This window comes from Bubalus kerabau, chromosome 4, assembly GCF_029407905.1.
Source record: "Bubalus kerabau isolate K-KA32 ecotype Philippines breed swamp buffalo chromosome 4, PCC_UOA_SB_1v2, whole genome shotgun sequence".
NCBI lineage: Eukaryota > Metazoa > Chordata > Mammalia > Artiodactyla > Bovidae > Bubalus > Bubalus kerabau.
In genome coordinates, this window is record NC_073627.1 from 25,400,469 (window position 1) to 25,426,479 (window position 26,011).

The following is a 26,011-nucleotide window of genomic DNA, read 5'->3' on the forward strand; positions in this document are numbered from 1 at the left end:
TACTTGAAATGTGTTGTCTAAGACTGCCTTATTTAAGACATAGAGTAGCCGGTAGACTATAATAGGAGTCTAGGGAACTTGGAAACACCTACTGGACCTGAAATAACTGGCTTTTGCTTCCTTTATTAGTGGAGAGAATTCCATAGATTCTCTTCTTAAAGATGCTTTTCTCAAATGTTCTTAGAGAGGAAGCTAATAAATTACACTGAAATGTTCATTTGCAGTTTAATGCAAATGAATTTATCAGATCAGTTCTCGAATAAGTCTTACTTGGAAGAAAAAATAGCAAGAACTTGAGGAAAGTGAGAGCCTGAATAGGAAAAAGAGGGAAATTAGGGAACTCTCCAAAGTAAATGAGATTTGTCACAAATTTGCTTAGAGCCAACCTTCATACAGAATATGCTCTAAATCTAGAAATCTGTGCCCTTTGAAATGTCCGGTTTCACAACTACATTTTATTTTCATTAATATTTGTTGTCTTCTATCCTTCGTTCACTTGAAAAGTATTAAAGTCTTAAAACATCCCAATACCTGTTATGTTAATAGGTATTCAAGAAAAGTTGCTTCTTTTACCTTACAAATCCTTGGTAGTTTTAACACTTCAGCTCCAACTTCTTAGTGTGTATGCTTCATCAGTTCACTTTCTTTATTAACAGGAAAAGCCTTGAGAGTGTAATAGTACTGGGTAAATTAGGATAGAGAAGTAAGCAGTGCTGGAAAGGGGGAAGAAAAGGTTATAAAGCCTACAGTTTGGGGGTAGTGTTTGCTTTAAGGTATTTAATGTAAATCTGTTAAATTTTCCTTTTTTTTTTTTTTTTTAAAGAATGTAATTGATCGGAAACCATACCCTGATGATGAAAATGTAGTGGAAGTGAAGTTTGCTCGCACACCTGTCATGTCTACATATCTGGTGGCATTTGTTGTGGGTGAATATGACTTTGTAGAAACAAGGTCAAAAGATGGTGTGTGTGTCCGTGTTTACACCCCTGTTGGCAAAGCAGAGCAAGGAAAATTTGCGTTAGAGGTAAATGTACTTGAAGAGGATTGTTCCAACAGTCCATAACTCCAGGTTGGGGAATTTACATTTCTGATCAATTATTAGTACAGTTATTTATAATCTAATCTGAAATATCTTATGCTACTTTGGTTTTACTTTTAATAGAATCTTGGAACTAGCAACTTTGATATTAACATTTTGAAAGATAATGATTAAGAGAATATTAGAATGGAATTTATTAACCTAGAGAGTGGGGGGGGGGACATACATAATTGTACTTTTCATACTGAGTTATAAATGGATTAAAGTTTGGCTGACATATACAAAGCTTAGGGCTAAAGCAGTCTCTGGAGGTGGGGTTCCCCAGGGTTGGTTTCTTATAACTTGAGATATTTGGCTTGCAACTGGATTCCTTTGTGGATTTCTGTAGGAATGGCAATAGGATTTATCAGATGGTTCTTTTCTTTATACTTTTATAGGTTGCTGCTAAAACTCTGCCTTTTTATAAGGACTACTTCAATGTTCCTTATCCTCTACCTAAAATTGATCTCATTGCTATTGCAGACTTTGCAGCTGGTAAAGTAAATTTCACTTTATTGATAAATTGTAATAACTTTTATTTTGAATTTTATGATTTTCAAGAAGGAGTATGTATAAATATCAATAAATGTTTATATTTTATTTTATGAAGGTGCCATGGAGAACTGGGGCCTTGTTACTTATAGGTATGTTAATGATGTATTACCCTGCCTTATCTTTTAAATCACTGATTTCATGAGTGCTTCACTCCTAATTACAGTTCAGTAGCTTCTGCTTTATGATCTGCCATAAATTTTCCTACCTTCCCCCATTTCCTTGAACATTTCAAGAATGCAGATGAACACCCTCTGGTGCTACTATCTGAGAGTGTAAGATTTTAAAGTGAGCATCTGGCATTAGTAGCATTTCTAGATGTATTTTTGGCTGAGTTTCTCATTTCAGTGCCTTCTCTTCCTCCTGGTAGTTACAGAGTTACATATCCAGCTTGAAGAACTTCCCCTGATTTAATGTCTTCTAGTCAAGTTCTCCAGAGAAGGCAATGGCACCCCACTCCAGTACTCTTGCCTGGAAAATCCCATGGACGGAGGAGCCTGGTCCTAGGGGTCGCTAGGAGTCAGACATCACTGAGCGACTTCACTTTCACTTTTCACTTTCATGCATTGGAGAAGGAAATGGCAACCCACTCCAGTGTTCTTGCCTGGAGAATCCCAGGGACGGGGGAGCCTGGTGGGCTGCTGTCTATGGGGTCACACAGAGTCGGACACGACTGAAGCGACTTAGCAGCAGCAGCAGTCAAGTTCTCGGAGAAGGCAATGGCACCCCACTCCAGTATTCTTGCCTGGAAAATCCCATGGATGGAGGAGCCTGGTAGGCTGCAGTCCATGGGGTCACAAAGAGTGGGACAAGGATGAGCAACTTCACTTTCACTTTTTACTTTCATGCATTGGAGAAGGAAATGGCAACCCACTCCACTGTTCTTGCCTGGAGAATCCCAGAGACGGGGGAGCCTGATTGGCTGCCGTCTGTGGGGTCACACAGAGTCGGACACAACTGAAGCAACTTTGCAGCAGCAGCAGCAGCCAAGTTCTTACATGTCTGTCGCCACAATACAAACATGTGGGTTGTATAATTTTAAAAGCAGTGTCTGTAAACAAGTTTTGGCCTTCTACTTTCAATTGCCTTCTTCGATGAGCTAAGTTTTGGACACTCTGTTCAGTGTTCTTTTTGGGACTGTGGAATGCATCTTCCCTCAGCTTGCCACTTGTCTGCTTTTAATGGAAGAACTGTCTTCTCTTTCTGTCTAGCACAGTAATCCCTAATTCCTTCAGATAGTTTTCCTAAAATTTCAGGCAGCTATCCTAGAAACAAACTGATAATTAAACTTGTGTCACATCTTTGATCTTCTTTTGTATGAATTCAATTGGAGTAGTCTTTAATCTTCGCAGAGCTTTTTCTATCCTGTGTACTCTGAGGAAATGTTTTCTTGACATCTTTAAAGCCTAACTTGACCATCTTATTTACTGTTTGAATTTCCCTCCCCCACTTCTGCATGCCTGCTTTTATTGAAATACTTTTATTAAAAAAAAAAAAAAAAAAAAATTTTTTTTTTTTTAACACAGGGAGACTGCATTGCTTATTGATCCAAAAAACTCCTGTTCTTCATCACGCCAGTGGGTTGCTCTGGTTGTGGGACATGAACTCGCCCATCAATGGTTTGGAAATCTTGTTACTATGGTATTTAATATTTTTAAGTGCTCAAATATATTTTTTTCTTGCTACACCTTATGTTGGCTAAATAGTATTTCAGGTTTGGCTGGCACATTGTACCAAAAAAGTTTTTTTGATAGAAAAACTTTATTTTGAAAAGTTTTTATCAGGATATCCATGTTAATTAAGAACATACAAGTAATCTTTATTCAACAGAAAATACTACCTAAACTGTTCTAAATACTGCCTGAAAATGGGGCAAGTCATGATATTAATTTGGGTAAAAGGAGAAGAGTCCACTTAGATAGACAATTTCCATGCAGTGAGATTCAGCCTAACTGAAGTTTCTTGTGTCATATGTCACTAGCTGTAAAGTAACCTGATGAATAGCAAACTATCTTTAATAAGGTTGAAATGTTTTTAAGGGTCATTTTCTTCATTGCCTAAAGTTTTAAGCTGATATTTGATAGAAATGAAGGCAAGGAAACTACAGAATAACTGAAGAATATTAAAATTTCCAGCTCTCCTATTGAAGTCCTTGTTTATTGTAATGTTTGTAGTGAATGATCTCTGTCCTCTAGTCTTGACCTTTCCCTTTTACTCTAAATGAGTACTATCTATAGCAACCAACTGTGTTAGAGCTTGGAAGCACAGCTTTTAATAAGTGAACTAGAAGTACCTCTGCAAAGAAAGAACTGGAGATTGTGGAGCCAGCCAAATTCCCTGATGGCATTTTAGGCTGCCAAAGAGCAGAGCCCAACTTGGATGTTAGTTGAGACCACATGTCACAGAAATAAGCAAGAAAGAAAAACATTTAGCAACTCTTAAATGTCTGAGTTTGAGCAAACTCCAGGAGATTGTGCAGGACAGGGAAGCCTGGCGTGCTGCTGTTCATGGGGTCACAAAGAGTTGGACATGTCTTAGCAACCGAAACAGCAATGTGTCTGAAAGAGTTCCTAAGGAAAGTCAGCCCTTGAAAGTAAATCCTTTCCTTTTTGCTTTGGTTGTTTAAAATTTTGCTTAGGGGTTAAAAGGAAAAAAAAGAAAAGGTTGTTTGAAATATACTTTTACATGAAATTAAGTATGCTAGTTCCTGTGTTCAAATATGTCAGAAATGTTCCTTTATCCTAACACAGCAAATTTGTTGCTGCCAATTTTTTTTTTTTTTGCTGTGTGAGCAGATTTTATTTTTTATGATTTTATTTTTAAAGTTCCAGTATTAAATTTTAGTAGGGGAAATGTGTGCATTCTCATGTTGCTTTTAAACACCTTTTTGTTGTATTTTAGTAACTTTTAGTTATTGGATGTCAGTTTTTTCATTAACTGAAATATAGGGGTTTAGAGAGAGTTGGAAAATTACTAGCTTTGTACCAGCTTATCCCAATGGAGTCTGTTAGTTAAATAAGTACACAAAGCATGTAGACAGATAGCCATTTATCACTTCATTGAAAACATTTGATCTTTTCAGAATTTTTAAATACCCTTTTGTTTTTCACCATTGCATTTGTCCTTTATCTTGAATTCATATAGTATTGCTTTTTTAATAAGAGATTTAATCAACTTTAGTGAAAATTAGATTGAAATCTCTTTCTAGCAAGTTTATTTCTATTTTAAAAGTTGATTTTGTCTGTGACCCATTATATTCTTTGTCCACTCCACTATTAATTCTTATTATTAACAAATGAGAATTTTATATTCTATAAATGTTTAAATATCAGTTGTATTTAAACTTAATGCTATGACAATTTGTTAATTTCATGCAATTCTTGTATAAGCAATACTGCTTTTCTGTTTATCTAGAAAGTTTAATTTGTCACTCAGCAATGATTTTTTTTCCCTGTCATTATGGAGATAGTTCCCAGTTTTCCTTGTTTGGTCCTAATAACTTTCTGATTTCTTAAAGAGAGTTGTTTATTAAACTGAATTTTATATGACAGTGTAGCTCTTACACACATTTATGCACTCCCTTCCCATTTTCCATCCTGAGGGTGTTTTTCATCCCCCTTCTTCCTCCTTTTCTACCTTTACTACCAAAAAGTTACTTAGCAGTGGTGATAATGCGAGTGTCACCAGTTGGCCATTCTTGGCAATTCTTTTGTTCATAGATGTGAGTTATTTACTAAATGTTTTGAATTGAATTTTAGCTCATTAAGAGTTTTAGAGTATAATGGAAGGGACATAAGAATTTTTTATATTAGTGGAGTGACAAACATCTTCTTTTCTTTACATATTTCCATCTTCTGTTTTTAGGAATGGTGGACTCATCTTTGGTTAAATGAAGGCTTTGCATCATGGATTGAGTATCTATGTGTAGACCACTGCTTCCCAGAGTATGATATCTGGACTCAGTTTGTTTCTGCTGATTATACACGAGCTCAGGAGCTTGACGCCTTAGATAACAGCCATCCCATTGAAGTGAGACGTAATTTTCAGTCATTGGCCTTTGCTTTCACTTTCAATGAAATATGTAGTTTTTAAATTTTTCTTTGAAAAGAAAATTGCATGAGTGATGCCACTTACTTTTGTAGTTTATATTTCCATCTTGAAACTGCAGGCAGATTCTTTATTGAGTGAGCTACAAAGGAGATCCCCTTGAAATTCTACAAAGTTCTAGTTCTATTTCATTTTAAACATTTGTATCTTTGTAGAAGCAAGTTTTCTGTATCCATAAACATTCACTGAATAGATTTTTATTGAATTGTAATGGGGGAACCATACCTGTTGGGTAATATTATGATTCTGTTGTTCCAAAGAAAATTCTAAACATACTCTTTTGTTGTTGTCATTGCTTTATATATATTTTAATTCTTTTGACTTAATCTGTCCTATTTTGGCTAGTTTATATGTATAAATTTTGCTTCCAAAGAGCTAGACTTACAGTCTGCTTTGACATATTTAACCTGGGTCCTATGTAACTGTTAGCCATTACAATAAGTGCAAGAAGTCCAGTGTTTTTCATCTCTCCCTTCCTTACCTTCACCTCCCTATCTCCAAAGAGATCCACAGTGACTTGCCTCCCAGCAAAGCAGTGTCAAGACTGGAACCCAGGCCCTAAAGAGATGATGGGGATCGTGTTATGTATTCTGTTTTATTAGTATTAGTTATTACACCCTTTTAAACAATTACACAGTATGAGTCACCTAAAGGCAAAAAGTATCTTATTGAGTTAGAAGAGTTTTCCTAGAAAGCTCTTTATGTAATTCATTATTGCAGTTTGTCTGCTTCCTGTTATAACCTTGAATCATACTGTCTGCCAGGTCAGTGTGGGCCATCCTTCTGAAGTTGATGAGATATTTGATGCAATATCATACAGCAAAGGTGCATCTGTCATCCGAATGCTACATGACTACATTGGAGATAAGGTAAAAACAAACAAAAAAAATAATTAAATTATTTTATGGTGATCCCACAGAGTTTTACATGAAAAAGAAAAGTTTGATTTTATTTAGGTTAAGTTCCTAAGTAATTTTTCTAGAATCTATAAGAATATTACTCTGGCTTATCTTTATTTCTTTTTATGTTGACTGTTTTGGTCTCTTAAATGAATGATCTTGCAAATATATTTTGAGGGTTTGTGGAAGTCTGGTATAAAACTTAAAAGCAAAAATAGAAGGCAAAGCGTATACATTCTTAAACGAAAGGCAATAGACATTACTGTGTTTTAGTAAATCTAATACTCAATTAATTTTGAGTAAATTAGTTCTTGAGTACTCTGTAGTCAAAATATACTATAATTCTAAGTTCTGACTCTCCTGGATTTTAAAAATTGTGTTTTCTCAGGACTTTAAGAAAGGAATGAATATGTATTTAACCAAGTTCCAACAAAAGAATGCTGCCACAGGTAATTTTTAATAACTGGAGATAGAAATGGAGAGAATGTCGGCACATTATCCAGAGTATGATATTTTATTTTTTTCTAAATACTCGATTTTCCATGTGATGGATAGGAAATAAAGTCGACTTTTTTGAAGATATATTACATCATAGATCAGTATGAATCAGGACCTATTATCCTTTTGGTCAACCTTCACTAGTCTGCTTTTCACAGCTCAATGTTTTGCTAAAGAGTCTGAAAAGTTCTGTTTACTTTACCAGAGCTTGTTCTTTTTTGGTGATTTGTGGGTTTTGTTACCCTTAATTGACCATTGGACATTAAAATAGCTGCAGATTAACCATTTGTAGGAGTTGAACTTGTGGAACTGCAGATTTTCATTGAAGGAAATTCTTAAAATTTTATGATAGTCTATAATTTATTAGATATTAGAGTCAAAAGGAAGAATAAAGGTGTGCTAGTTGATTGATTTGGAGAAGGCAATGGCACCCCACTCCAGTACTCTAGCCTGGAAAATCCCATGGATGGAGGAGCCTGGTAGGCTGCAGTCCATGGGGTCGCTAAGAGTCAGACACGACTGAGTGACTTCACTTTGGCTTTTCACTTTCATGCATTGGAGAAGGAAATGGCAACCCACTCCAGTATTCTTGCCTGGAGAATCCCAGGGACGGGGGAGCCTGGTGGGCTGCCGTCTGTGGGGTCGCACAGAGTCGGTCACGACTGAAGCGACTTAGCAGCAGCAGCAGCAGTTGATTGATTATGAAACTGAGTCCCTTAATGAACAAAAATAGTTTAAAAAGCAAGAAGATTTGTGTAATGTCATTAATGTTTAATAGAATCCCCAACCAGGAATTTAATAGATCGCTGATCAGGGATCAAACCCAGGCTCACAGCAGTGAAAGGGCAGAGTCCTAACCACTGGACGGCCAGGGAATTCCCCTGTACTTTCCTTTCTGTACATATAGTCCGTATATTTGGAATGTTCCTTTCTCCCCTGTCTAATGAGCAACTCCTCTTCAAGATTCAGAACAAAAATTATGTCTTGTGAAACTTTATTCTTTGGATTTTTCTTTAAAGACTTTTTCCTCTGTTCATTCCTCTGTTATAGTTATGCTACATTGTATGGTTGTTTTGCTTATTCAGCTACCAGAGTTGTTTGACCATATGGCCTTTACCTCGGCCTCATCAGCATTGAATATTTTTTAACTTCTGTTAGTTAAATGGGTATAAATGGTTTTAATTTTGTGAATGATCATCTTGTAGTATTCTTGAATATGTTTCCATTTGTTTGTTCCTGTTTCTTGTTTGAACTCACCTGTTTGTCTATTGTTTATAATTTGTAATTTTTTAATAAATTGGAACAAATTATAATATAGTTCACTTAATGGCAAGGCAAGGGTAACATTAATTTGGTCCACTGTTTGTTTCCTGAACCTGAAAAAAATACAAAATTGGTCAATGATGCAGTTTCGAGTTGTATAAAATTTCTGGTTTGTTTACAAAAATAAAAATGTAAACATTTAAGATTTTCATTGTTTGTATTTATCTTCTAGAGGATCTCTGGGAAAGTTTAGAAAATGCTAGTGGTAAGCCTATAGCAGCTGTGATGAATACCTGGACCAAACAAATGGGATTCCCTCTCATTTATGTAGAAGCAGAACAGGTAAACTTATACAAAGTTCTTCAATTTGTCTGATATTACATTAAATGAAATTCAGTCGGTGTTACAAATTTGCTTTTCTGTACTTTAAGTATTCTAGGTAAGATTTAAACCAGCCCTTATACTCTTTTCTCAGTGATTTATTATCTCTATACCCAAAAGTTTGCCCCACATCTTTAAAATTATACATGGGTACGATAGAAAACAAAATATTGTCTGCCCTTACTGTCCTCGAGGAAAACACTGTAACATTGTTGATATAATTCTAAAATCACCAAAGGAGATTTATTCTAAGAATGCAAAGTTGGTTTAATATTAAATTAAGCAAGGTATTGACTCATAATTACTACATTAACAGAATGAAATTAGAAGAACCATATGCATTACTAGATGCATAAAAAAGATTTGATAAAATTCAACACCCATTTATAATACCATTCTTCAAAACTAGTTTTTAATATTGGATGGCAGTGTGATGTGACTTTAATTAGAATTACATTCATATTAGTTGAACTGTTATCTGAATTCAGACAGGTGTAGTTCAAAATGAGTTGTCCTCCAGAAGGATTGAAAATTACACATCATCCTGTAATGCACATCAGAAAGTTTGTCTTAACTTAGTTTAATTGTATGAAATTGTGAAATCTTTCTCTTAAATTTCTTTGCCATAGGAGAAGGAAATGGCAACCCACTCCAGTATTCTTGCCTGGAAAAGTCCATGGACAGAGGAGCCTGGCTGGCTACAGTCCATGGGGTTACATGACTGAGCATATGTGCGTGAGGGTGGAGGGTGACGGGTTGGTAGCAATAAACTGGTAGAACTAAAAAAAAAAAAAAATTTCTTTGCCATGGTTTTATGAGCTGCATAGAGAATTAATTCCATTCATTTTTAGGGAGGAAGATTCATAGCTCTCTTTTTGTATGTGTTTGTCCTTGTGGTTCTGCATTGTCCCTAAAGCTAATATTTTACAAAGCCTTCTCATGTGGCAGTTTAAGTTAGTAAATTTGCTTTTCTGTAATTTAAGAATCTAGATGACATTTAAATCAGCCCTTGTACTCAGAATGCACCCGAGTGCTTACAAGTTAACCTTTTAGAGACACATCTTAACCTTAAATATGACTGTATTTTATAATAAAGTATACACATTGGAGGACCTCTCAGATTGGCTGCAAGCATTTGAAAAGGCAATTTAGATAACAATTAATCCTACTTGGTGGGAAAAGATATCTAAAACTTGAGTGAGCTACCATTGTGACCATTCTGTTTCTTTCTAGTCTTCTTTCTCCACTTTGGACTAGTCTGTTATAGGAGATGACTTGATCAAACTTGACATTGACACTCTATACAGATTGACAGATGGTTTTCATTTTACCTGTTTAAAGAATAGTATACAAAGATGATTGTTGCTTTCACTTCTGGGAATTTCTATCCCTCAAAAACTATTTTGAGGTCAACACCTCAAAACTATTAAAATATTTAATGATTATACATAAAGCAAACTAAGGCCATAATTTTTTCAAGTAGAGTATACTTTTAAGAGCATAATAATTTATCAGAAGATACTAATACTGCACTTCCTCCCAATGTTATTGAGACTCAAGGAACTTAAAACATCAAGCTACTTTCAAGCTACTTTTTTTGCACTTTTTTCGTCTACAAGCATAGCCAAATTTATCCTCCTTTTTACATTACAATAAAATGCATGCCTATGACTCAGTTCTTTTACAAATAGGAGAGCTCTGCAACATAGCATCTTGATTATGATTTGTCTCTCACATTATAGTCCCTAAATTTAAATATTTTTGCTTTATTTCTGAATCTATTTAAAGGTTACCTAATAACTTTTTCAAGGAAATCTGTGTGATACGTAACTAATCAGTGATGTAGTTAAGTTCATTAGTAGTTCCTTTATGGCATTGAAGTGGCCATTGCTTCCCCACTCAGATTTTTAAGTTTTCAGTTCTATCTCTACTTGATCCCTTTATAAAGGTCATTGACCCAACTTTACGTTTGATTTAGGTGATCTTAAATCTGTTATAGCTTGTGTTATTTAAAATGTTCTACAGTATAGTAACAAACAATAAGCAAAAGATTGAGTATTGTTGAAGTATTTTTTTTAATGTACTTGGTTTTGTTGCTTCTGTTTTTTTAGTTGATTGCAGTCTCTCCCCCTGCCTTTTTTGTGTTTCATTGCAAAGCTTATCCTTTGAAATAGGTTGTGTTCTGCTTTCATGTTTGTCATTCTTTTTTTTTTTACCCAAACTTGAAACTTTTTATTTTGTGTGGGGTAAAGCCAATTAACAATGTTGTGGTAGTTTCAGGTGAACAGCTGGAGAGACTCAGCCATCCATATACATGTATCTATTCTAAATGACTTTGAATATTGAATCCACATGCTAATTTAATGTTGCCACTTTTTGGAAATGGAAAAGACTAAACATATAACCCTCCTTCATAAGTTAACTGTGTCTCCCTTTTGAAATTTTGAAGTTCTTATCTAGATACATCTCTGTTCTCATGGGCAATATTACTCAGTACCTGGCCTTTTATTTTTAGAGTATTGTTATTTTGAGGCCTTACTGAGAAATGGTGAGTTTTCTTCCATTCTGTAGTATCATCATATTTATCACCATTGCATTTTGTGTATTCAGGAGCCATTTGGCTGTACTGGTTTCACCTCTGCTTTGTCACAGAAATGTCTCCTCTAAGGAAAAAAAGTGTTAATGCTCCTACAACCTTTGTTTTGTTTTGCTTCTTTAGGTAGAAGATGACAGATTACTGAGGTTGTCCCAAAAGAAGTTCTGTGCCAGTGGACCATATGTTGGTAAGCAAATGGCTATACATGGGAGCTAATCAGTGAACTTGGATACTATACCAGTAGTGTTCAAACTAATAATAAATAATTATCCATGTGAAAATAATAGAATTAAATAGAAACAAGGAAATGGCAATAGAATAAAAATGATAGGGAAGGAAAAGGAGGTTCATGGGGTATTGTAGTATTCTGCATCTCTGTGTTATTGGAGGCTATAATGAATGGATAAGGATATGAACATCAAGAAATGATGTCTCTAGCCTGAATCCCTGAAAGAAAACTTGGTATGCAATTTTGTACCAAGTCTTATGCACCTGTGTACTAAGTACGTTTGGTATACTTGTGTACCCAGTGTATACACAGTGACTTTTTAAAAAAAACTCTTGGTCATAGTAAGTAACTAAGCAGATAAAGCCCAATGGTTATTTAGATTTATTTTGTACCAGTCTTTGTGCTAATAAGCACTATAGCCGATCCTTATTTCATACTCTTACCAACCCTACTAAGTGGGTCATATTATTTCTATTTTGCAAATGAGGGAGCTGAGGCATAGCTAGGTAAGTTAGATTGTCCAGGATCACCTATATAATGAGTTAAAGAGTAGGAATTCAAATGAAATAGTTGCATTATATAAGTTTATACTCTTAACTGCCACTCAACTGTGCTTTTTCAAATATTTCTACATGACATTAGACTCTTGTACCCAGGGAATTAAAGATAAATTGAAAAATTAAGAAGTATTTTTCTGCACCTTTCTCACTTCCTTTAAATAGTTCTCAACAGGGAGAGAGGTTCATCAGAACCACCAGTGCCTTTTCATGTTCGACCCACCAGATGATGATGCGCCCTATCAAGGTTACAGCCTTCAACTCTTAGCCTTGCCAGCATCGAGAATTGCTCTCTTAGTAAATGTGTCTGACAAGTCCAACGACAGGTTTATTATCTAAATAAATAATATCGCAGATGCTATTTTCCACATATACCAGCAGTCTACATTGTATGACTGACAGGTTTTGCGGGGTTTTCTAGTGCTCTATAACCACTGTAGGCTGTATTAAAACCTGAATTATCCTAGCATCAGGAGAGAATTTTCATTTGTGGTTTAGCCCGATAGCATAAAGCTATTTAAGTGATTAAGATAGTTCCATTAATGTACTGGGCAATGACTTTCTTTTGTTTGGCATCTTAATGCAAAATCTGTTTTGCTAATACTTGAGAGAGTATATGTATTTGTCTTACAAAACCTTTGGCTTTTAGCTATGACTCCTCAGTGACGGAATCTAACAGCTCCCAAGGTGTATCCTATCACAGTGTTTAGCAGTATATATACCTATTAAGGATTGCACTTTAGAGTTTGTTTAAGTGCTGTATGAGAGATTTAACCCACTCGAAATGTCTTTTATCATTAAAATCATTATCTCTATTGCTACAATCCATAGGGTCACAAAGAGTTGGACACGACTAAGCAGACTAAGTGTGTATTGCTCTGAAAAGGGAAAAACAACAAAATCATTGTATTTGTGATTTTACACAAATACAGATTCTGTTGTTCTCTTTTTTATAGGCTGTTATGATTTTGTTAGTAAGTTCTTTCTTCATTATTACTCAGGTTACCTAGAAGAGTTCATGCATCATTAAAAAGGAGCTGTTGGCTTAACAGGTTCAAGCCCATACATGGGACACCAGTCCCCTCTCTACGTTACTTTCCATTTCTTCCAGTGAAAAATTATTTTCAAGTTTTCTGTTTGTTATTCTCTTGCTTAAGGAGAAGACTGTCCCCAATGGATGGTTCCTATCACAATCTCTACTAGTGAAGATTCCAGCCATGCCAAAATGAAGATTCTGATGGATAAGCCAGAGATGAATATAGTTTTAAAAGATGTCAAACCAGACCAGTGGGTAAAGGTGAGTCCAGAAAGGCCGTTCCATTTTTATCTTAACTAAATTGATTTATTTCTTTCATTTCCTGTATGCATTTTATGGCTGGCTCTAAATTCTACTGATTCATTTTGGTCTAGGACTTGCAAAGAAAAAGACATTTCTAAACTTTCTTATGTGAAATTTAGTGTTGTCTAGATATTTGCCTTTATGTCAGGTAAGGGAGTGGTCAATAAGCAATTAAAAAGGGATAGGATTAAAGATGAAAAAAGGAGTAGTCTCTGTATAAAGTCACATTAACCAGAACATTTGTAGTCTTGCAACTTCAAACTGCCCTGTCATTGTAGTGACATGTTAACTTCAGTGATATGTTGTCATCGTGTGTGTACAACTATAATCAAGCGAGATCAGACATAATAATCAGTTTGTGTCACTGAAATGTTTTGAAGTTCCTTTTAGCTGGTGTTTTAAAGGCATTTCACAAAAATAACAGTAAATATTATTTTTCATCATTCTGTACTCTACCTTTCATAATGAAAATATCTGCTACAAATTTTTCTTCCAATTACAGATTCCTGATAGGAATTATGGGCTTCCCAGGTGGCTCAGTGAGTAAACAATCCACCTGCAATGCAAGAGATGTAGGAGACACAGGTTCAATCCCTGGGTTGGGAAGGTCCCCTGGAGGAGGGCATGGCAATCCACTCCAGTATTCTTGCCTGGTGAATCTCATGGACAGAGGAGCCTGGCGGACTATTGTCCATCGAGTCAAAGAGTTGGACACGACTGAAGTGACTAAACATGCACACATGCAATAGAATTACATATTGTCTCAGCCTTTCATGCTTGCAGAACTATTTCTTACTCTGTTTTAAATATATTTTAAAATATTCTCAGTGGTCTACTATATTGCCATTTGAAATTATAACCTGGAGCATATGTAGCAGTTTGAAATTTTTCTTGTAAGAAAAAAGTACAGTATGGTTATAATTAGGTAAATAAAGGTATTCTTCCTATAGTAAAAGATACAGGGAATCAAAACAATTACTGTATTAGAAATGTGAAGTGATTTTTAAATACATATAAATAGTAAAATACGTGTATCTTATACTGTCATTTTATCATTAAAATATTTTGTATATAAGTATTATAAAAAATATTTTTGAGTGTTGGTAAATAATGCTTTGGTCACTAAGTTGTGTCTGACTCTTGCTACTGTGGAATTTCCCAGGCAAGGATACTGGGATGGGTTGTGATTTCCTCCTCCACGGATATTGCTGACCCAGGGATCAAACCCTGGTCTCCTGCATCTCAGGCAATCTCCTGAATTGCAAGCAGACTCTTTACTGACTGAGCATAGAAAATAGTGATAGTCAATGATTACCTCACTCCAAAAATCATATGAAGTTGCCTTTTAAGTCCATATAATTCTTTAAAATCTAGGTCCTGGCAGTTGCTATTCTGTTGAGACTCTGGGTTCAGCAGATCAATGTTTGTAAAGGTTTAGTCTTCCTTGGAGACTTTATTATCCAAGAGTTTTTATAAATAGTAAATATTTTCTATGAACTGAAAACTATCCACTGATATTAGAAACTTAGCCCGATTATTTCCTCCTTTTCAGCTGTATTCTTCCCACTGTCACTCACTTTGCCTCTCACTTATGTCAAGTTTCTGTTTTGTATTGCCTCTGTTTTTATATTTGACAAGTGATTACTATCTTTATGTGTTGTTTTATTTTATTCCCTGTCTGTTAACATAAATGAGCTTCATTGTTTTTCATCCAGGTGTACTAAAGCCAAAACTCTTCATATCTACAAAAAACTGATTTAAAAAATAATTGCAACTGTTTAATAATACCTGTTGGATGTCTTTTCAGTTAAACCTGGGAACAGTCGGGTTTTACCGGACCCAGTATAGCTCAGCCATGCTGGAGAGTTTATTACCAGGGATTCGCGACCTTTCTCTCCCCCCAGTGGATCGACTTGGACTACAGAATGACCTCTTCTCCTTGGTGAGCCTCAAGTAGTATGATGGATTTTGTTGATTAAATGGTTTTGTTTTTCCTGGAATGGCTGACTAGAACATAATTAGAAGAATATAGTTCTCCCTGAGAGGTGCATGCCTTTGGGACTAAAGAAAATGACTAATTATTAATTGATATGCAAGATTGAACCTATATAAATTTCCAGAAACAAATCTCACTTTCTTAAGCCAGCTTTCTGCAACTGTACATAACTGATCATTTGTAAGGCATAAATTCTTTTCAATAGACACAGATATGAACCTTGAAGAGATTTCTCTATTGATGATTTTTTAAAAATAACTCAGTGATTTATATTTTTCTAAAATAGTGGTTGTACTTTGCTGGGAGACTCTAGAATTTTTTAAACATTCCATTACTATTCAAATTATAATAGCCCATTATCATTCTAAAATGATATTTATATTTAGCTTTGTTCAAGAAAAAATTTAAAGGAGCACTTAGTAGTATTATCTTTATAACTCCAAAACATAGGTTAGATAATTTCTAGATGTCTTTGTAATAAAATTGTCAGATTCCTCCTAATGTTCCTTTAACCGGACTTGAAATTTTCATTCCCGTCTATAGTAACTGGTTTTGGATTCCTCCTTTGTATAAACACAGATTAGCATTGATGCACAAAACCTCACATCTGCTGAGCTCATTGCTGAGGGAGACCTGTCCCAGGAGAGTGGTGTGTTTGTGCAGTTGGCTGCTGTAACAGAAGTTCTTTTTCCTAACTCTGTTAGTTAATTCTGAAAGGGATGAATTTGTAGTACCTTCCAGTTTGTCTTCTTTTAGAAATGAGTAAAGGACAGGCTGAAGTTGACACAGTTTGCAGCTCCAGTTTAGAAAGCACCTCTGTCAAAAACCAAAGCCCCAACTGTTTTTGTACCTTTTCTGACAGTATGAAAATTTTCAAAAGACAAACAATACCAAGACCCTAGAAACTGAATAGAAATAGGAAGTTAACTGTTCTCTTTCTTCTTTGTTCTTTCTAAATTGGTGAAATTTTAACATTTTTAAAAAGTAGCTGTTTTATAAATAGCAAAAAAGTAAGGAATGTCATAATGCAGTTTTTACTTTATAAAATTCTACAGTGTTCTGAACTTATATAGTCTAGTCTCTTCCCTAAGGGATGACTAATTAGCATAAGACAGTGCCAGAAATGCATGCTTGTGCTTTTTGTTTTGTTTTTGTTTGAAGACTAGATTGATTTATGTTTTTTCCTATCCCAGGCTCGAGCTGGAATCATTAGCACTGTAGAGGTTCTAAAAGTCATGGAGGCTTTTGTGAATGAGCCCAATTATACTGTATGGAGCGACCTGAGCTGTAACCTGGGGATTCTCTCAACTCTCTTGTCCCACACAGACTTCTATGAGGAAATCCAAGAGTTTGTGAAAGATGTCTTTTCACCTATAGGGGAGAGACTGGGCTGGGACCCCAAACCTGGAGAAGGTAATGAATGTACTGAATGCGGAAAGAATTGATCAGAAATTGGTCCTTTTTAACTCAGCTATTTGCTGCTGTTGTTGTTCAGTCGCTCAGTCATGTCCGACTCTGCGACCCCATGGACTGCAGCACACCAGGCTTCCCTGTCCTTCACCGTCTCCTGGAGCCTGCTCAAACTTGTGTCTATAGAGTTGGTGATGCCATCCAACCATCTCATCCTTTGTCGTCCCCTTCTCTTGCCTTCAGTGTTTCCCAGCATCAGGGTCTTTTCTAATGAGTCGAAAACTCAGCTGTGGTTAACAGTAACATCATCTTTGTATCTACTGGACATTACTATGTATTCAGCTAACTAGAAATTAAGACTTAGGACTTTTAAGCCTCCTGGTGAATTTACATGGGTAACCAACATAAAAACAGTGGTATGTGTATTTGTTGCTAAATATGATTTACGCACAGAGCAAATGGTGGAAATAAGTCTTGTACAGAGTTCCAAAGGCCCATTTTTAGTCAAGAAAAGCTAAAGAGGATTTTGGATTATTTTGTTGTTACCATAAATACCAGACACCTATGTACAACCTGAAATGGTGTTGAGAGACAGAGGCCAGTTTTCTGCATTAAAGGAGTTATTTGCTTTCTACATGTGTTCTCTTTATTTCTGTAATCATGTATTTATTCTTTTGCTATCATGTAAATGTTAGGAATAGTGAGTACAGGCTTTAGATATATTTTCTACCATATGCCAATAACTGAATGTTGTGTTTCCTCCTGCCCTTCTTGTTCTGGGAGTCTTTTGCAATAAGAATAATAGTAAAAATTGTCTAGAGCTCTATATCTTTCTTTCACTGATTCAGCAAGCACTTATGCACCCAGTAAATACCAGGTACTACACTAAGAGCTGGTGGTATAACAGTGAATAAAAAGTTGCCCTGTGTGGCTTTCATTCTGGGGGAAGACACAGCAAACAATTCAATAGATAATATTTTAGGTGGCAGCAAGTATCATGAAGAAAAAGTTTAGGTAATGTAGGTCAGGAGTAGGAGTAATAAGCCACTGTTTTATAGGATAGAGAGTGGATGGGAAAATGCAGGAAAACCAGTGAGGTGATATTTAACCATAAGCCGAGAGCTGTAGAAGAGAACTGTGAGGCTATGTAGTGGGGAAATGGTCCAAACCGAAAACAGCAAGTACAAGAGACCTGAGATAGAGGCATGCTTAGGTGCTCAAAGAGTAACATGGAGGCTGGTAAAGTCAGGACAGAGTAAGTGTGGGAGAGAGGAGGGTGGGAGCAGAGCAGCTCCAACAGGACCTTTGGGACTTTCACATTTAGTGGTATGAAAAACTCATTTGGAAGTCTGAAGCAGAGGAACATGACTTGATTTACTCAGCCGTGTGAAGAACAGGCTGCAGCGGGGGAGGCAAAAGAGGAAGTAGGGAGACAAGTTAGAAAGCTGTTTGAGTAATGCATCTGGGTGCTGCCTGCGACTAGCATTTGCAAGTAGTAAATTCTGGGTATGTTTTGAGGGTGGAACTAAAAATACTTGGTGGTGGCCTGACTGTGTGGTGGAGAAAGAGGGGAGTCATCAAATTTTGGCCTGAAGAACTGAAAGAGTGAAGTTACCATATACAGAGACAGGGAAAACTTCTGTAGAAGCAGGTTTGGGTGCAAAAGGGAATCAGGAGTTTCATTTTGGACATGTTAAATTTGAGATCCTTTTAGACATCCAAGTAGAGTACCATGCCTAGAGGTGCAGGCTGAGAAATACATTTAGTGCATAGATGGTATTTACAGCCATAAGATTGGATGAGACCACCTATGGCTTGAGTGTAAGTAGAGAAAAGAGGTGTGAGGACTGGGTCCTTGGGCAGTTCAGGATTCAAAGATTGGGTAGAAGAGGGGGAATCAGCAAAGGAGACTGACTGGCCAGTGATGTAGGAGAGTTAGGAGGAAGAGGAGTGTCCTAGAAGCCTTAAGCAGTAGAGGGGGAAAAGCGATCAACTGTGCCAATACTGTACCAAGTCAGGCAGAATGATGATGAACGTGGTTACGTCAACTGGGTTCTATGGCATGGTGGAAGTCCACCAGGACTTCCCTTCCTCAGATGGTAAAGCATCTGCCTACAATGCGGGAGACCCGGATTTGATCCCTGGGTTGGGAAGATCCTTTGGAGAATGAAATGGCAACCCACTCTAGTATTCTTGCCTGGAAAATCCCATGGACAGAGGAGCGTGGTAGGCCACAGTCCGTGGGATCACATAGAGTCACACACAACTGAGCAGCTTCACATGGCGTGGTGGTGAACACCACCAGAATGGAAGGAGAGGAAAAGGAGGCAGCAGTTTCAGACAACTTTTTAAAGTTTTGCTAAAAAGAAAATCAGATAAAAGGGACTAGGAGAGAGATGTGGGACCAAGGAGGCACTTTTTTTTTTTATGGTGGGGAATTTTATATATGTCTTTGTTGATGAAAATGATACAGTAAAGAAAAATTCATGATGTGAAAGAGAGGTAGCTGCTGGAGTGATGGCTGAATACTTGAGAGGAGTTGGCTTCAGGTTGTAAAACAGCAGATCCCTAAGAACAAGACAGGAAGTAGATGGACACAGATGGAGGTAAATTGATGGGTGTTGCACTTTTCTTTCATGATGATAATATGTGAGACTTCAAGGGCTCAAAAACACCTTTTTGAAATAGGGAGAATGTCTTCAGTTTTCCAGTTTTACAGATGGAAGAATGAAATATAGCAAAAAAATAAAGATTCTACATCAACACAGCAAATCAGCACCAGAATTATAAATTGGTTCTTTTAAGAACCTTAATTAGTCCCTAGTTGTGTTGTCTATTGATTTCTTATGGTCTCCTTAAACCTTCTATAGACTTACAGTTTAAATACAGCAAAACGCATACATTCAGTTCAGTGACTGGACAAATGCATAATCACATTTCCGTCACCACAGGAGGTTGTCCTGAAGCTACTTCCCAGTCAGTTCCTGCCACCCCTCTACCCTTCCACCCCCTGCAGGCAAACGCTATTCTGACTTCTTTCACCCTAGATTAATATAGTCTCTTCTAGAACTTTATATAAGTGGGATCATAATATATATTCTGTTCTTTTATCTGGCTTCTCTCAGTATAATGTTCTAGAGATACATATAGGTTGTTCATTTCTTTTTATTGCTGAGTGGTATTTCATTGTATGAATATATCACAATTTATTTGTTGTACTGTTGGAATCTATCAGTTTGTGTGCTAGTATTAACTTTTTTTTTGAGATATAATCAATATACCAAAAAATGCACCCTTTTAAATATGCAGTTCAGTCTTTTCTCACAGTGTTGTACAGCGACCACCACCACCACTATCTTAATTCTAGAAAAATGTCTTTACACCCAAAAGAAGCTCCATACCTGTTGGCAGTTACTCTCTACTCCCTGGCAACCCAGTCCCAGGCAACCACTGATCTGCTTAGTGCCTCACAGATCTGCCTGTTCTGACATTTCATATAAATGGAATCGTACTGTGTGTGGCATTTTTTATTTGGCTTCTTTCACTTACTACAGTATTTTCAAGGTTCACCCGTGTTACAGCATGTATCAGTACTTCCTTTTTATAGTCAAATAATATTTCAGTGTATTGCATGATTATACTACATTTTCTTTGTTCGTTCATCAGTGTATATATGCTTGGATTGTTTCTACTTTTTTACTGTTATGAATTCACTTCTCCAGAGTGGAACTGCTGGGTCATACTCTGTGTTTATTAACCTTTTGAGGAATTACTGGACTTTTTTTTCAAAGTGCCCACACCATTTTACATTCCTACCAGCAGTATATGAGGGTTCTAATTTCTCTCCATCCTTGCCAACACTTGGTATTGTCTTTTATTTTAGCCATCCTAATTGGTATGAAGTGGCATCTCATTGTGGTCTTGATTTGCATTTCCCTAATGGCTAATGGGGAGAAGGCAATGGCACCCCACTCCAGGACTCTTGCCTGGAAAATCCCATGGACAGAGGAGCCTGGTAGGCTGCAGTCCATGGGGTCACTGAGGGTCGGACACGACTGAGCGACTTCACTTTCACTTTTCGCTTTCATGCGTTGGAGAAGGAAATGGTAACCCACTCCAGTGTTCTTGCCTGGAGACTCCCAGGGACAGAGGAGCCTAGTGGGCCGCCATCTATGGAGTCGCACAGAGTCGGACACGACTGAAGTGACTTAGCAGCAGCAGCAATGGCTAATGGTATTGGTTCATGTGCTTATCAGCCACCTGCATATCTTTGGAATAATCCATCAGATTTTGATTTAAAAAATCTAAGATTCCAATTTAATCTCCCTGGCATACTAGTTCTGTATGTGGCCTTCCTCTAAATTTTGGGTCAAAACTGTATGATCTAAGTGTATTCCTTCCACACATAATTCTTACAGGTGTAACTACCTAGATGGAGAGAATATTTAATAAATATTTAAATAGATACAGTTGGCATTTAATAAATATTTAATAAATACAGTTGGCATAGACAGAGTCAGTGTATTTGCCTATCTTAGTGTGTTACGTACTTCATTCTTATTATTTGATAAATTTAAATCAAGTGTTCTCTCAAGTACTAAGGTAATTGATTTTGTTTGTTCAAGATTGTAGGCATGGTCTAACACATTTATACAATATCCAGGTGGCATATTTGTAAAAAATAAGCTTTTTAAGTAGTTCTGTATCTCTTTTACTTCTCAATCAGGTCACCTAGATGCACTCCTGAGGGGCTTGGTCCTGGGCAAACTAGGAAAAGCAGGACATAAGGCAACATTAGAAGAAGCCCGTCGTCGGTTTAAGGACCATGTGGAAGGGAAACAGATTCTCTCCGCTGATCTGAGGAGTCCGGTAGGTTTTCATAATAAAGTACTTTGATTTCTAGGTGTCTGCATCATTCTGTGTAGTGTGGAATGTATTTAATAATAACCAAAAATGACCTAAAGAGTCTGCTTGCAGTGCAGGAGACCTGGGTTTGATCCCTAGATTGGGAAGATCCCCTGGAGAAGGGAATAGCAACCCACTCCAGTATTCTTGCCTGGGAAATCCCATTGATGGAGGAGCCTGGCAGGCTACAGTCCTTGGGGTTGAAAAGAGTCAGACACGACTCAGTGATTAAACAACAACAAAAATGACCTAAGTAGACCTAAGTATTGACCTACAAATCATGCCTAATTCTCTTAACACACACCATCTAAGGAGCCTGTAGGCAACATCTCATTTGTGTAGTTTCTCAGTCCACACTAGGGTACTAAAAGGTGATTATCGGTGCACAGTCTCCTGTGCTCTGCTGTTACTACCTGCCATCTACCTTTCTGGTTGTTCAAGTGGGCTCTTAGATTGTTGCCATAATTTGTATGTAATATCCACACAATTTTTTTTTTACTTGCTTTCTGTCCTAACATTAGAATATTTGGAATAAGTTACATATAATCAGATGCCTTCTTTTTTGTTCCTGTATTGTCTTGTAGGTCTATCTGACTGTTTTGAAGCATGGTGATGGCACTACCTTAGACATTATGCTGAAGGTGAGTAAATTTGGAAAGGGCTCCTATTTTCTGCTTTTGAAGTTGAATTGACACAGACAGTATGACCTTGAATGGTTAAAAAAAAAAAAAGTCCTAACAAAAGAAATATATGCTGATATGCATACTGTAGGCATGCATATATTTAGGAAGCTATAGGAGAAATATCTGGAGAAGGCAGTGGCAACCCATTGCAGTACTCTTGCCTGGAAAATCCCCTGGGTGGAGGAGCCTGGTGGACTGCAGTCCATGGGGTCACTAAGAGTCAGACACGACTGAGCGACTTCACTTTTCACTTCCATGCATTGGAGAGGGAAATGGCAACCCACTCCAGTGTTCTTGCCTGGAGAATCCCAGGGACAGGGGAGCCTGGTGGGCTGCCAAACATGGGGTCGCACAAGGTCGGACACAACTGAAGCGACTTAGCAGCAGCAGCAGCAGGAGAAATATCTGCTCATCTGTACTACCAATACACATGCCAAGTCATCTCATTTATTCACTTTTATAAATCACAAGTTTATGTATCTTAAATCTTAATACTAAAATGTTCAGTTAGATTAAAAAGTCCAGTTCTTAAAAATTTTCCCATCAATGCAAACTTACTCAGGGTTCTGCCTATTTTAAGTTTATTTCTGTGCTTAGGAAAGGGATAGATGATTAGGTGCCTCAAGGATTTGGTCTATGCTGGTGCCTCTTATGAACAGACAGAAAATTAATTCACTTGCCTTCATAGCCTCTTGTAGTTTCCCAGGGTGGTTGGCATGTAATTAAACTCTGACTTAGGAAAAAACATAGATAAAACTTTCCATGTCCTTATAATGGCAGTGATCTGTTTGAAAGTCCTAATACTGTAGAACAAGTGCTGTCTCCAGTCTGTATCCATGCAGTTATTAGTCTAACCTGGTTGCATTAGAGGTGGAGGGAGCTGATTCTACTTATCAAATAAAACATGCAATACGTGCCTAAATACCCAAATCATCCATCAGACCCATTCATTAAAAGATCCACACTTAGGAATCTTAATCAGAATACTTTTCTGACCCCAAGTGCATCACAATTACAAATCTAACTTATGGTATTTTAGTTTTAAACAAATCGTATTTAAATGATTAGAATGTTTTAAAAATACACAAACTTTATTTAAGAAACTACATTGCAATTGTATTGCTTTAACTGCCTATGTTGTATAAGGGTTTCCTTTCTAATAACATAAAAAATTACACTTTGGGTTTACCTTTCAACTAAATGACATGAAGGTCTCTTCTCACTCTTAATATTCTGTGAACCTATGCACTATAAACCATGCATTTCTTTGCATGAGAAATGAGATAGTTGGTATATTTTGTCTTTTCCATAAAGATATGGGAAAAATAAGGGTTCTGAAAATTTCATGACAGGTCGTTTGACATTTTCATGTCATGGCATACGTTTAAGAATTTATACCAGTGTGTTTATTTAATAAGAGTTTGCATCTGTGTAACACAAGGGAGCCCACAATGATTCAGCTTTACTATGCAAAGAGGTCTAATGAAGGCAGAATCAGGGTTCTTCAAGAAACCAGTTAGGAGAGGTGGGGGAGGGATGGACTGGGAGTTTGGGGTTAGCAGGTGCAAATTATTATTATATATGTATAACTGAATCACTTTCTGTACACTGAAAACTAACACAACATTGTAAATCAACTATACCTATATAAAATTAAAGGAAACAAAGCCAGTTGATGAGAGATGAGGATTTTGTGTAAGAATAATGAAGCAGGCTAAATAACTAATTCAGAGTATATTTGAAATGTAGTGTTATGGTGCCATCTAGTGGACTCCTGTAACAGGTCCTCTTGGGGGTGGGGTGGGGAATGCTTCCTAAATGCCAGAGTTCAGACCTTGAATATTAGAGCTGAAAAGGACCTTAGAAATCATCTGTCCACCCCGCTCATTTTACAGATGGGGAAACTGAGACCTGGAGAGGTTAAGGACTTAGTCAAGATCACACAGCTAGTTAGAGGCAAAACTGGGTCTAGAACCCAGGTCTTCTGACCTCCTATCTATTTTACTACACTGCTGCTCAAAAGAGTCCAAAGGAAAGGAAGAGGAAACTGGGAGCTGTGATGGGGTCTCCAGACACTGGTCAGTGTTAACTCTTCAGAGGGGAAAAAAAAAGGTCAAGAGAGTCGATAAATTAAGTTGTCTTAGAGAAGTATCTCATATACATTTGAAGTTCTGATTTTTAAAAAACATAATAATGTTTTGTTTCTAATTATGAAAAGAGATTTTGGTATACTCACTATGGAAGATTTAGAGGCTAGAAAAGTATAAAGAAGAAAATAGAACTTGTAATTTTAAAAAGATCACAAATATAGCATGTATAATATGATCTTATTCATGTTTTGGTTAATGTAAATATAGTAATTTTTTCTTTATGCTTTTCTATTTTCTTAATGCTCTGCATTCATAATACTTTGCAGTTAAAAATGTGATACTGCATAATCCTACTGATCAGAGACCATTATTAATGTTAACATTTTGATGTGTTTTCAGGGTTTTTGTCTCCCCTTCTCATTAAATTTTTTAAAATTTAGAACCATTTTGCTTTATATCCCTTCTTTCAATTAATATATCAGTGGCATGTTTATGTCATCAAATATTCTCAAAATATTACTTTCAGTAATGCTTCCTGTATTTTTTACTGATGAGTTGAATTGATTTCCAGTGGTATTAGTAATGATTATTTTGCCTATCTAATATAGAACATTGGTCAGACATCAATGAATAAAGAATTTGGTCATGACGGGCTCACCCCTTAGATCCTGAGGTTGAACTGCTCGGAACTGATGACAAGCTATTTATGTAGTGAGCACTTAACACTTAATGATTTACTCTAGGGGCACAGGACAAATTTAGTGCTCAAACCTCTTGAAAAATATTCTTTTGTTAATTTCATATCCTGCAGTCTTAGCCAATGAGAATGTAAAGCAAAAGTTTCACCTTATTCAGGGAGAAATTAATTGTCTCTTTCTGTATTTTTTTCACTATAGCTTCACAAACAAGCAGATATGCAGGAAGAGAAAAACCGAATTGAAAGAGTCCTTGGGGCTACTCTTTCACCTGAATTGATTCAAAAAGTCCTCACGTTTGCACTTTCAGTAAGTTACAGTGAAAACTGCTTTTAGAGGGAATTGTTACCAACTGATCTATAGCAAGTGTCCTTGATTCAGTGTTCTCTTGATCTGTCTTAATCCTAGACTAAAGGCTTCCTCTTTCTTGAAAAACTGGAGTAAGCTTTTGTTACTAGCCACTATATTTCCCTCTAGCGGTAAGAATCAGAATTGTTGGGAGCTGAAATAAACTGTAAGGTTGGCACATCCCTGTGCCTACTTCCTGTCTCTTTCTTTCTTTACCCTAGAGCAGGTATCTATTGAGCAACCATCTATTGTACCCATCTCAGTGCTTCATTCTCAATTTGGCTGATCTGTAGGTTAAACATTCTCCTCTTTGCTAGAAGCTTCTGGTGCCAGTTATTCCTGAAACAAGAAGGGGATTACTTGGGTCCCTCAACAGCATTGGCCC

The 26,011-nt window shown here is 36.7% G+C and overlaps 1 protein-coding gene across 2 annotated transcripts in view; it reads left to right on the forward strand.

Moving 5' to 3' along the window:
• NPEPPS (aminopeptidase puromycin sensitive) overlaps positions 1-26,011 on the forward strand; it is a 111,201-nt gene that overhangs the window by 80,305 nt on the left and 4,885 nt on the right. For both annotated transcript variants that reach the window (XM_055576049.1, XM_055576050.1), the window contains 15 exons: positions 824-1,024; positions 1,477-1,573; positions 1,689-1,722; positions 3,157-3,271; positions 5,495-5,659; positions 6,502-6,606; positions 7,025-7,085; positions 8,630-8,739; positions 11,498-11,561; positions 13,318-13,457; positions 15,307-15,441; positions 16,689-16,908; positions 21,632-21,774; positions 22,395-22,451; positions 25,480-25,587. In XM_055576049.1, coding sequence (XP_055432024.1) covers positions 824-1,024; positions 1,477-1,573; positions 1,689-1,722; positions 3,157-3,271; positions 5,495-5,659; positions 6,502-6,606; positions 7,025-7,085; positions 8,630-8,739; positions 11,498-11,561; positions 13,318-13,457; positions 15,307-15,441; positions 16,689-16,908; positions 21,632-21,774; positions 22,395-22,451; positions 25,480-25,587 — 1,755 coding nt within the window. The remainder of the gene's footprint in view (positions 1-823; positions 1,025-1,476; positions 1,574-1,688; positions 1,723-3,156; positions 3,272-5,494; positions 5,660-6,501; positions 6,607-7,024; positions 7,086-8,629; positions 8,740-11,497; positions 11,562-13,317; positions 13,458-15,306; positions 15,442-16,688; positions 16,909-21,631; positions 21,775-22,394; positions 22,452-25,479; positions 25,588-26,011) is intronic.